Source organism: Hordeum vulgare, chromosome 1H (assembly GCF_904849725.1).
Source record: "Hordeum vulgare subsp. vulgare chromosome 1H, MorexV3_pseudomolecules_assembly, whole genome shotgun sequence".
Lineage (NCBI taxonomy): Eukaryota > Viridiplantae > Streptophyta > Magnoliopsida > Poales > Poaceae > Hordeum > Hordeum vulgare.
In genome coordinates, this window is record NC_058518.1 from 471864351 (window position 1) to 471876637 (window position 12287).

Consider the following 12287-nt stretch of genomic DNA (forward strand, 5'->3'; position numbering starts at 1 on the left):
TGAGGCCACTGGTTGATGAACTTTTAGAGTTGTGGGCTGACGAAGGTGTACGTGTGTGGGACGAGTACAAACAGGAGGAATTTGACCTACGAGGGTTGTTGTTTGTAACCATCAATGATTGGCCCGCTCTTAGTAACATCTCAGGACAGTCAAACAAGGGATACAGCGCATGCACACACTGTTTAGGCGAGACTGAAAGTATACATATAGGCAAGAATGTGTACCCGGGGCATCGTCGATTTCTTCCAGACAGGCATCCCGTAAGAAAGAAAGGAAAGCATTTCAAAAGCGAGGCAGATACACGGAGGAAGCCAACCCTCCCTAAAGGTACTGATATATATGACATGGTCAAAGATATAAAAGTAATCTTTGGTAAGGGTCCTGGCGCACAATCTGTTCCGAATGACGCCGACAACCACGTAGCCATGTGGAAGAAGAAATCTATATTCTGGGAACTACCCTATTGGAAATTCCTAGAGGTTCGCTCTGCGATCGACGTGATGCACGTGACGAAAAATATTTGCGTGAACCTGCTAAACTTATTGGGCGTGCATGGGAAGAAGTCGAGAGATACACCAAAAGCACGGCTGCACCACCAACGTATGCACGAACGAGACGACCTGATGAATCCAGAGAATTTCAAAGGTCCTGCCAGCTACGCTCTACCAAGTTTACAGAAGGACGTGGTCCAATGTCTTGTCAGCTTCGAGTTGGTGTTCCCACCAACCTTCTTCAATATTATGACGCACCTCATAGTTCACCTAGTCCAAGAGATTTCCGTTCTCGGTCCTGTATTCTTACACAATATGTTCCCCTTTGAGAGGTTCATGGGAGTCTTGAAGAATTATGTTAAAAACCGTGCTAGGCCAGAAGGAAGCATGGTCAAGGGCTATGGAACAGAGGAGGTCATTGAGTTTTGTGTTGACTTTATTCCTGACATGAACCCGATCGGTGTTCCTCAGTCGCGCCATGAGGGGAGACTGCGTGGAAAAGGCACGCTAGGAAAGAAATCAACAACATGTATGGACGAGCAATCTTTCACTCAAGCACACTACACAGTTCTAGTTAATTCCAGCTTGGCGGCTCCATATATCCAGGAACACAAGGATATTTTACGCTCGGAATACCCGGAGCAACCTGAAGATTTCATTGCTAAAGAACACGCGAAGACTTTCGGCAGTTGGTTGCAAAGACGTCTCATTAATGACAACATTGTTGAAGATGAGCTATACTTGTTGGCCAAGCAACCATCTTCGACTGTATTGACCTTTAAAGGGTACGAGATAAATGGTAAAAGAAAACAGAAAAGGGAAACAAAAATAAAAATAAAAGAAGAAACAGGAAAAAGAAAAAGGAAACAAAAAATACCTTTATATTTTCAAATTAGTTTGATAAATATCTTATTTTTTATTTTTTTATTGTTTTAAATGACATTTAGATAATTTTTACACAAAATATCAGAAAATATAAATATGTTTTTATAAATATTTGATTTTACAATTTTTTGAGTCTACTTTGATTTTATAAATAAATATAAAAGAAAACAGAAAAGGGAAACAAAAAAGAAAAATAAATGAAGAAACAGGAAAAAGAAAAAGGAAACAAAAAAAATTTCTTTATATTTTCAAATTAGTTTGATAAATATCTTATTTTTTATTTTTTATTGTTTTAAATGACATTTAGACAATTTTTACACAAAATATCAGAAAATATAAATATGTTTTTATAAATATTTGATTTTAAAAAATTTTGAGTCTACTTTGATTTTATAAATAAATATAAAAGAAAACAGAAAAGGGAAACAAAAAAGAAAAATAAAAGAAGAAACAGGAAAAAGAAAAAGAAAACAAAAAGAAAAAGAAAACAGGAAACAGAAAAAAGAAAAAAAGAAAAAAAAACCTTTAGCATCGGTTGGTGTTAACAACCGGTGCTAAAGGGTCTTTAGCACCGGTTGGTGTTACCAACCGGTGCTAAAGGCTTCTACAGAGGCGTTTTTATTTCCTTTGCCGAAAAACCTTCGCGCGCGCGTCTTCTCTCCTTCCCGGGCGAAGCCCTGCTCCGATTTTGTGTCGCCGCCGTCGCCTCCACTTCGACCTCTCCGGTCCCGCCGTCGCCGTCCGCCTCGACCTCTCCGGTCCCGCCGTCGCCGTCCGCCTCGACCTCTCCGTCGCCGCCGTCGCCTCCACTGACTCCCGCGACTCCCGCCGTCGCCGTCCGCCTCGACCTCTCCGGTGCCGCTGCCCGACGTCCGCCTCCACGCCGCCGCCGCCGTGCTCGACCTCCGCCGCCGCCGTACACCGGTAAGCTCTGCCACTGACCTAGGGCCGGCCCTTGTTGAGGTCTACCTCTCCTTCCTTCTCCTCGTCGCCGTTGCACTGCTGCCATGTCTTTCTCCTTATCTGATTGTAGTTGAGAACAAATTAAGAACAAATTGTTATACCTTCTGTAAGAGTGTTTGTTTGTTGGTGGCCAAGGATTAAAGTAAATTAATAGACAAGCATATGTCTGAATTTTCTTCATGTGGAACGATCTAATCTTCTCTATGAGGCCAATGATCTTGCTCATTTATTTATCTGTAGTTATATTTGATTCGTTTTATTTCTTCATGGTGCTGATGATGATTAGTGTGAACCTTTCTCAATGAAATCACAAATGATTACATAACCTACTGCCTTCCTTCTGAGGCATCATGATTCCTGGTATTCTATTTCTGTTTTTTTTTTGTCTTTTGTTTTTATTTCCATTGAATTGTTGTGTGCTCCACGTCAAGTGATGATTACAAGTGCATAGTTCATATTGAATTGTTGTGTCCATTGAATTGTTGTGTGCTCCTGGTATTCTATTTCTGTTTTTTTTATTTGTCCTTTGTTTGAACTAAACTAATTAAATCATTTTCTATTAGACTAATAAATATGCTCTTTTTTATTTGCTTTGATGTGAGCAGTGATGAGACAATTAAATAAATATGATCTTCCAGGTGTGATTATCAATCGCTACGTTCTTGCTGAGCTCCTATCCTGTTGTTTTTGTTAATTCAGTTTGGTTTCCAGAGGAAACTTTTATTGTGATGGTTGACATGATTTTTCCAATCCTTTTTGAGGATGATGATTTCATATTTGTCGCCCCAGTCTTAGGGTCTGCAATGTTGTTGGATCTGTGCTGATTGACATACTTCTGAATCTGACTCTGTAGTAGATGATTTCATAGTTTGCTGCACCCTTATACCCTCCCATACAATTGCAGATTTGTTTAATTCTTGTCTTCCAGTTGGTTCTGTTTTCAATATATACTTGATTTTTCCTTTGGTGATGGCAGTGACGATTTGCAAATATTCAAGCTCAACAGACCAAATTACAGGTTTTCTCTCAGGAGTTGATTTGTATGCCGATTATCCCGCTGAACCGAGCCGTCACCAAAGGAAAAGTCAATTGACGAAATTGATTTTGTTTGCAATTCATTATTCTTCTCTTTTTGTGTTTGTTTTTGTTTTCTGTTTTTTGGTGATGTAGTTGCGATGATGATAACAAGCTCCCTCTTCTGAAAGCATTGATATTCCCGGAGCCGCCTAAGAGCTTTCGCCCTGCCAGGCTAGAGAGCTAATGCTGCTAATTCCTTCCTTGGATGTCTGAGCCTAGTTCACATCTCCCCATTTCGTATTTGTATCAATTTTAGTTTCTTTTTTTTGCTGCTTGTTTTTCAAACATTTTGCTTTCTTTGTTTTTTGCCCAGCCAAGTTTTATTCTCTGAAGCTGATTTTATATGCTAATTAAGTGATTTGAAGGCTGTTTTGAAATGTAGATGATAGTTTTTCAATTACCTTTAACAATGTTCTCTTCTTGAAATATATTCAATAAAACATTTCATACATTGTCATCATCAGTACCACGTGACGAATTCTACATTGACTCTTATTTTACATGATGTCTTTACATGATATATCTAATAAATCTTAACCATTAAATTTTAAATCTAATGGCTGAATTAATCTTGATGATGCCATGTAGAGGAGTCAAACGTGATTTCAATTGGTAGAATATTCCGTAAACTTTTCCGTAAACTTTCCGGTTCCGTAAATAATTTTGCTAAGTTAAATTCTTGTTACTAGCAGGTGTTGAGCTATGGATCCCCAAGAACCACATGATCAGCACGCCGATCAGCTCGCGGGAATGGGTGAGGCGGAGAAGGAAAGATACATGTGCCAGATGATTTTTGAAGATGCAACAGCCATATATCATGATGACGACGGTGGAGAGGCGTTTAGCAATCAATTTTTGAACGACTCCGGTGACGGAGCTGAGAATATAGAACATGTAGTAGATGCAGAAGTGCCCTCCGGAACAAACTCTGCCAATGTATATCTCAAGTCACTGTTGACGCAACAATTAATTTGTATTGCACTTACTAACGAATCATTATTTTTCCGTTTAGGCGCCCTCCGGAACAGCTAGCGCAAGTACTGATACAAAGTCGAAACGAGGCCCGGCCGCAAGGTTGAAAGATACTGCAAGGTACTCGATCGATAAAGTTGCTGCTGATGGCAAACCACTGGAACCCCCAGAAACTTATCGCAAATTTGTAAATCAGTGCGGAGTTGTTGTAAGAGACCTGGTCCCGATCAACTTAATAGAATGGAATAAGCCGAAGACCGGCGCCAACGTTGGAGCTACTTATGTCGATGACAGATTGAAAAGAGTGCTTTGCGACACGGTCTGGCTAAATTTCAGCGTAGCGGAAGATAAGAAGAAGAAAGTCGAGGAGTGGGCTTTGAAGAAGATGGCCACACAATTCCAGAGGTGGAAGAAAGACTTGTGGAAGAAATATAAGGAGGAAGATCCAGTTTTCACTGGGAACCTAGTGAAGATAAGAGACGCTTGGCCTGATTTTAAGGCGTACAAGAAATCGGGTGTCTTTACATCCCGATCAGCCACAAATACGGAGAATGCGAAGAAGAAGAAATATCACCATATTTTGGGGTCAGGTGGCTACATGACTGCCCTGCCTAGGTGGCGAAGCTATGAAGATGCGCTTCTGAAAAGAAATATCATTCCACAGACACATGACTGGCCCGATAGGTCCAAGTTCTGGTTGTTCGCGCATGGGGCAACGTTGGACGCTGAGACTGGGATGATTGTTCCGGAGGGACCATGGGCGGAAAAAATAAGACAAGTCGTATTAGATCTAGAGAAGGCAATAGAAGCTGTTCGAAAAGGAACTTTTGTTCCCGATAGAGAGAACGACGAGTTGACGAAGGCACTCGGGAACCCCGAAAAGTGGGGACGAACACGAGGCTTTGGAGCCACTACCCCGTGGAACCAAGGGTTTCCGGCGGACCTTGGCACTTACAGAAGCCGTAGTAGAAGCAAGAGGAAGGCGCTGGAACGGATATCGACATTAGAAGAAAAGGTGGCGTTTCTCTTGAAGAAAGGGGGACACCCTGTACCTGACACTGAAGAGGAGGAAGAAGATCCTGCACCTGACGCTGATCACCAGCAATTAGAAGACGATCCTGTAGCAGATCCCGTCCCATCTCAGCATAGAAGCAGCGTGGGTTCCACGCAGCTGCAGCTAGAAGACGGTTCTGCAGTCGAACCGTCGGCGCCTCACTACCCCGTGGATGATGTTACGGAGAAGACAAACTGTGAGATACATATGCCAATGGGGAACATATCCTTCATGGTGGCGTCAGGCTATGCTTTACCGAATCAACCTGGAGCAACCTACCATGGTGGTCAGATTCCAGCATCCCATGCTCGTGTCGGGTTGTCAACAATTACGCCGGGATGCCAGTCAATTGAGCTTGATATTCCTGGAGGTGAAGGCGAGAAGACACTGGGAGAAATGGAGCTTGGTATCATCTTGTGGAAGAAGAAACACATCGTGTTTCCTAACGCGGCGCCAAGGCCACCGACTCCTCCAGGTACAAATGCACCACCTCCAACAATTACTGAATGTTGCACCACATGTAAGCCTATTTTTAATAGTTTTTTCACTTTCGTACAGAGAATGCACGACCTCCAAGTCCACCCCCCAACGCACCTCCAAGTCCACCCCACAACGAAGATTGGGAGCCCGAGGCCGAGAGTCCATCGCCCGTGCACTCCAGTGAGCCGACGGATGCGCCCACTACGGGTACGGCAAAGCGGAAGCTGCAGTTCAGAAGAAACGGGTCTCCTCCCAAGAAGAGAGAAAGGAAACCCAAGAAAGTCAAGACTCCCCCGAAGTTACCAGGCCTGATGACTCCGGAGGAACTAGACGAGGCCGTGAAAGCCAAAAACAAAGCATGGTTCTCACGGTTTCCCCTGAAGCCCCCTCCAGACATCTGGAAAGAAACTCTGAAGAACATACCAAAGTGGAAAGTTGAGCGCACCATCGACAACTTATATTATCCTGAACCGCCGCCACCGCCGGAACTTTCAGACTATGAACGGTACATTGAAAAGATGCACACCGCACAGATGAAGGAGGCGGAGCAGATGAAGCAGGCGGAGCAGATGAAGCAGGCGGAGCAGACGAAATGCGGGAAACAAGTTCCCCAGCTCGGACAACAAGAAGCACAGTCAATTGCCCCGCTCAAGGTGTTATCTGGCCAGGCTTCAGTGTCCGGTCCACGCATGGGCGACGTAGGTTACGCTATTGCTGATGTGGTATATAAATATAAGCCCGAGCACCCTCTGGTCGAAAATCCTAGTGCTCTAACAACCCAACTATGGAATTTACATGTTTGGTACTTGGAGGCCGCAAGGCAAAAGAGAGACTGTATCATGGCGACAGTTCAGGATCAACACTACTTCGGAGAGTACGGTGTGGAGATTGGGTTCGATGATTTTTTCCAGATGTACAATCAACGTGCCCTCGACAAAGCTATCATCAGCTGCTACTGTTTGTAAGTGATTTATTTGTGTAATTTAATTATTTAGTTAAGCTCGTGTTCATTGCCCGTATAATTATCACTCACGAGACATTCTTTTTGTACGCTACTATGCAGAATGAAGATTCGTGAATGCAGGCTGGCAGGAATCTGGGACTTTGGGTTCATTGACCCGTATTCGTTTCATCAAGAGACAATATAAAAGTTCAACAAGGATACACCGGATGATTTGCTAAGGTTTTTGAAGCGACAAAGTACCAAAAAAGAAATACTTTGGCCCTACGGATTCAAGTGAGTGTTACTCTCTTGTACACATTCCATTTTGCTTACCTGATGTTAAGTGTAATTGATGAGTATGCATGACTGCGTGTGTACACGTGCGCAGGTCCCACTTCATATTGTTCATCATTAGAATCGATCAAGGACAAGTTGAAGTCTGGGACCCGTTAACCTGGGACGCTGACACATGGAAGAGCGCGCGTCAGATGCTTCAAAGGTATATATATATCGGCCTCTTTCGTTCATCGGCCTCTTTTTCGTTCATTTCCTGATATCAAGTAAGTAATAATTAACTCTTGTATTCATTTTTCTTTGTCGGCCAGGGTTTGGCAAATGTTCATCAAGGAAGAACCCGGTACATGGGCAGACAAGCTCCACTTTCAGATTAACAAAGTAAGTAGTACTACGTACCCTGGTTTCAATACCATTACCATTCTCTTGATTATTATTAATTTGACTGAATTATGTTCTCGTATATAGAGCGTCCCGCAACAACCACGGGGCACTGATTATTGTGGATACTACTTTTGCGAGTACATTCACAGGATTATCAATGAGAAATCCCGTACTTCCAGAAATCTAGAGGTACGTAACCGGATCTTCACAACTTTATTTATGTTGCCATCAATTATGTTTAGTTTTGTTCATAACTTAATTGTTTTCATCTACTTCTTTTAAAGCTGCAACGAAAGCGGGCGATGCTCAGACCAATCCAACGTTGCAAGGCAGTTGCAGAGGAATTGGCAGGATTTCTCTACACGCAAGTCATAGATAAAGGCGGAGAATTTTTCCATCCTATGAACCAATAGCCAGCTCCCTTCTCTATGCAAGTATACAGCTATAGGAAACGAACTTCAAATTATGTAATGATAATCGGTCGAGTACTTCGTGTTACATGTATATATGAAATTTTATTTGGTGCATCAACATTTAACCGCAAACACGGAATCGGAAACACTTAACCGCAAACATGGAATCGGTGTTTCCGGATACGTGTTTCCGATTACGTGTTTCCGATTCCGTGTTCGTAAAAAACGAAACACGGACACACGGAATCGGAAAGACGTAAACGGAAATACGGAACTGGAAACACGTAAACGGAAATACGGAAAATACGGAACACGGAAACACCGAAATACGGAATCGGAAACCCTGAAAAGAAAAGGAAAAAAAAGAAAAAAAAAAGCATTAGGACCGGTTGGTGTTACCAACCGGTTCTAAAGGTCCTCCCCTGCGCGCACTCTTCGGCGCCCACGTGGATGCCTTTACCACCGGTTTGTAAGAGACCGGTGCTAAAGTGGGGGGCCTTTAGTCCCGGATACGTAGCACCGGATGTGTATCCGGGTCCAAAGGCCCTTACCAACCGGTTCTAATGCCCTGTTTTCTACTAGTGTGTGTGCAAAGCCCTAGCTAGTCTCAGTAAAATAACGTTCATTTTGGAGAAGGGGCGTGGGAAAATTCATGCATTTCAAACTCGTCATTCAGACGCCGGTGAATAGACAATTTCATGCATAATCGCTTATTCGGGTCAACGTTGTAAGCTACACCTTCTGTTTCGATTTATAAGACCTATGCTAATGGAGGTTTACGTTTTGCTGATGTGTCATACTAGTTAATGATAAAAAAGGATAGGGTAGTAGCTAGTACGATACAATATTTGCACGCTATCATAGGTAAAAAATGATTAATAGTCCAATCAAATCTATGAGCGTTAAATCATTAAACTTAAAGACAACCTCTAAGAATCAATGCATTGGCCTACTGTATAGTAGTCTCTTAAGTTATTAATGCTTGTGATGACGTGCTAAAAAACGATGCATAGACAAAGGCCTAAGGCTGGTCATAGTGGGGAGTATCATGTAGTGGGTGGCTGCTACGGCGTGGAGCTGGCTAGGTTTCCCCTCCGCGTGGAGCGACAGGTTGGTCTTCGGCAGGGTGGGAGCGGCTGCAGTGGTGGCTGGTGGACTTGGATCCGCCCAGGCTTGGTAGGATCTGGCTCGCTGTCTAGGGTAGATGTTGGTCGTGTGCAGCCTCCACGCGGCGCTGTTGGAGGCCGCGATGACTCTGCCTCTGCCTCTTCGTTGGTGGGGTGGGGAACGTGGTTTGGCTGCGGGTGAGGCGCGATGTGGGTGTGCAGGAGGTATGTCGCGTGGTGGAGGGGCTCGTGCAGCGGCTTGGCCCATGGTGGGTGGCTGCTACGGCGTGGCGGAAGACTGTCGTGGCGCCCTGACGGGGCCCGTGGTGGAGGGGCTTGAGCGGCCTGTACGACGCTCGAGCGGCGGCTTCGGCCGTGAGGGGCGCGGTCGGTGTGTGTCTGCGCGGCATGGCATCGCATGCACGGGGCGCGGATTGGAGGCCCATGACAACGAGGAAGTGCGCTCCTGCCGTCGATGGACTCCCCGAGGTAAGGTTGGCTGTGGCGGATCTTGATGCTTCTTCGTCGAGGGGCAGCTTCGATGGTGGTGACGTTTGGTGGATTTGCCGACGCCAATGCGGGAAGATGTGCAGCTGGGGTGGCGTGGAGCTTGGTGAAAATCATGTCTTGGCCTCGTGTCGTGACCAGCGATGGTGACGATTGTGGCCGTCGTTGGCCTTCATGAAGGCATCACTGCTTTGTTCCCCCACCCCTCATGCGCGGATCTGGCCATTTTGGCCTCTTTGAGGGAAAAGTTGATATGTGATCGGACGATGACGACGTCTTGGTGTCGTATTTCCTCTTGGGGGCTTCATCTTGTGAGCTTGGCCTCGGCGAGCGGGACCGGGGGATGATGGTTGGCGGTGGGTGTGGTGTCCATGCTTCCGTGGCAACGATGATGGTGGAGCGATGTTGGCGACGCGGCAATGATTGCGGTAGTCGGCTCTTTTTCGGCGTGTCCACGATTTTTGCCTCGGTTTGTTTGTTGCTATGGAGTCGAAGCTGCGGCGGCAGGTCCTGTGGTATACGATTACTGGTTGCAGGTAGACCGTTTGGTGATCTTCCGTGGCGTTAACCGTGCCTGATTTTGACCTTCAAAGTTGAAGTTGCGTCAACTGGCCGCAGGTGGTTGAGATTTGGGCAATAACTCTTCATGCATCCCCCTCCCCAAATCCCATGATGAGGACCCCCTTATTAATTTATAATTTTAACCCCAAATTTACTTAAATTTACCTATGTGACCCCTTCCAACATATTTTGTGCGCAATTGGCTTCCCTTACGTTGTATTTGTGGCTCCGATCCCGCCATGACCTATGTATTAAGTGATGTACACAACATCAAACCAAACAAAAAGTTTAGAAGTCAAAAAATATGCATCTCCTTGAAATACAAAAACCTGAAAATAGGATCTCATAGTTTGGCCGTACGAGTACCCTCCGTGCCAAACTCCCAGCTATTTCAAGTTGCACCAAGAATTCGTGGAGTGCAAACCTGGACTAGCTGAAATACCTAAAAAAACCCACACCACATGATGTCCTTGCGCAGCATCCACATGACCAAAACTGCATAGGAAAGGAACACCAGAATCTGATGCCGGAAACAATAATGTGGTCGCTGCCTCACATCAGGCCCTCCCTTTTTCCACAAAATACACACCAACCTTTGTCACATTATCCCCTGGTTTTTCCCACCCAACGCAACAGCACCAACCAACAACAAAAGAGAGCGGACAAATTCGCGGTTTTGGCGTACAAGGAAGGATATGAACAGATTAGATTTTGTTTTCACCGTTTTGTGAGCCAGCCAGCAGCGCTAGGTGCTGTGGACTGGAGGAGGAGTAAGTAGAAAAATTTCCCTGTCTTACAAATTGCTGTGGAGTTCTAGGGCCTAGCCGTCCCGTCGTCTCTCATATGTACTGGCCCTCCTCCAACGGCCTGAAATATCTAAAGCCGCCGCCCTGGGAGCCCGCGCTGTCGGCCTGCCGGCAGCTGCACGCCTCCCCGCCGCGGAAGCCGAGGTGGCGGCAGAGGCAGACCGGGTGCGACGTCGGCGTGTCGGCCGCCGGCGGGCCCACGGACAGGTCGAGGTTGAGGTCGGGGCACCGTGGCTCCCCGGTGCTCGTCGCGCCGCTGCTGCCGTCGTCGTCCGACGACTCGACCGGCACCGGCGGCTGCTGCTGTTTGGTTGGCAGGGCGAACATCGTGGTGGGCGCCGCCCTCGCCGGCACGGCTATCTGTGCCGGGCGGGTCGGCGCGGCGGCGTCGATGACGGCCGTGAGCGGGCGGTGCGTGTGCGGGTCCATGCCGCGGGAGAGGAGCTTGCGCTTGATGTGCGTGTTCCAGTAGTTCTTGATCTCGTTGTCCGTCCTGCCCGGCAGCTGGCCGGCGATGAGAGACCACCTGCACGAGACGAGCGAGCATTCCCGTGGTCAGCAAACATACTACAGTTACAGTAGATAAGAAGCAGCCATGGTCGTAGCAAGAACCAAGAAGAGCGCGCGATTGCAGCAAGAAGAGTGTTGGCGATGTCGGCGGCTTACTTGTTGCCGAGTAGGCTGTGGAGGCGGATGATGAGCTCGTCCTCGTCGTCGGTGAAGTTGCCGCGCTTGAGGTCGGGGCGGAGGTAGTTCATCCAGCGGAGGCGGCAGCTCTTGCCGCAGCGCAGCAGGCCCGCCGCCTTGGGCAGCGAGCGCCAGCAGCCCTCGCCGTTGGCCCTGATGTAGGCGATCAGCCGCTGGTCCTCCTCCTTGGTCCACGCCCCCTTGTTGGTGTGCTCCTTCTCGCAGCACGGCGACCTCCCCATGCCGGTCGATCCGATTCGATCCTAGCTCCTCCTACCAGCTAGCTTCTCTCTCGCAGTCGCAACTCAGCCGAGCAGAGCGGAGGCGGAGCGGTATATATGGCGTGTGAGGGCGCGCTGTGTGTTGGTTGCGCGCCTTTTTTCTGTCTCCGCGCGCATTGACTCGGCTGCATGGAGTAGTGGGTTGGGTTGGGTTGGGTTGGGTGGTGGTTGCGGGCGGGGCGGAGGCGGTGCGGTTGCGGCGGTGGAGCCCGCGTGTTTTTTGTTCCCGCCCCGCGCGTACTTGGCACGTACCGCTGCACTTGAGCTTGAGTTTGGTAGTAGGCAGAGTTGGGTGGGGGTGGATTTAAATTTTAAATCACATTCACGGACGTCGCTGCAAGGTGCGGGTACGGTTGGATGTTCGCTCGCTCCTCTTTATGAGC

General features: G+C 47.0%; 1 protein-coding gene and 4 non-coding genes across 5 annotated transcripts; 4 read left to right on the forward strand and 1 right to left on the reverse strand.

The window, feature by feature from the left end:
* The first annotated feature begins 2609 nt into the window (after nucleotides 1–2609).
* Nucleotides 2610–2687, forward strand: LOC123423985. The gene has a single exon (XR_006621491.1). It is a non-coding gene; the product is annotated as a small nucleolar RNA U83 (small nucleolar RNA).
* A 410-nt stretch (nucleotides 2688–3097) lies between these two features.
* Nucleotides 3098–3187, forward strand: LOC123424032. The gene has a single exon (XR_006621523.1). It is a non-coding gene; the product is annotated as a small nucleolar RNA U31b (small nucleolar RNA).
* A 120-nt stretch (nucleotides 3188–3307) lies between these two features.
* LOC123423973 lies at nucleotides 3308–3411 on the forward strand. The gene has a single exon (XR_006621480.1). It is a non-coding gene; the product is annotated as a small nucleolar RNA Z107/R87 (small nucleolar RNA).
* Nucleotides 3412–3509: 98 nt separating this feature from the next.
* On the forward strand, nucleotides 3510–3633 carry LOC123422635. The gene has a single exon (XR_006620614.1). It is a non-coding gene; the product is annotated as a small nucleolar RNA SNORD14 (small nucleolar RNA).
* A 7171-nt stretch (nucleotides 3634–10804) lies between these two features.
* Nucleotides 10805–12045, reverse strand: LOC123446368 (myb-related protein 308-like). Its single transcript, XM_045123003.1, has 2 exons — nucleotides 11603–12045; nucleotides 10805–11462 (listed from the first exon to the last, which is right to left on the reverse strand). Exons 1-2 carry the CDS (start codon nucleotides 11863–11865, stop codon nucleotides 10970–10972), a joined length of 756 nt encoding a protein of 251 aa, XP_044978938.1. The 5' UTR covers nucleotides 11866–12045; the 3' UTR covers nucleotides 10805–10969.
* Between the last annotated feature and the right edge of the window lie 242 nt (nucleotides 12046–12287).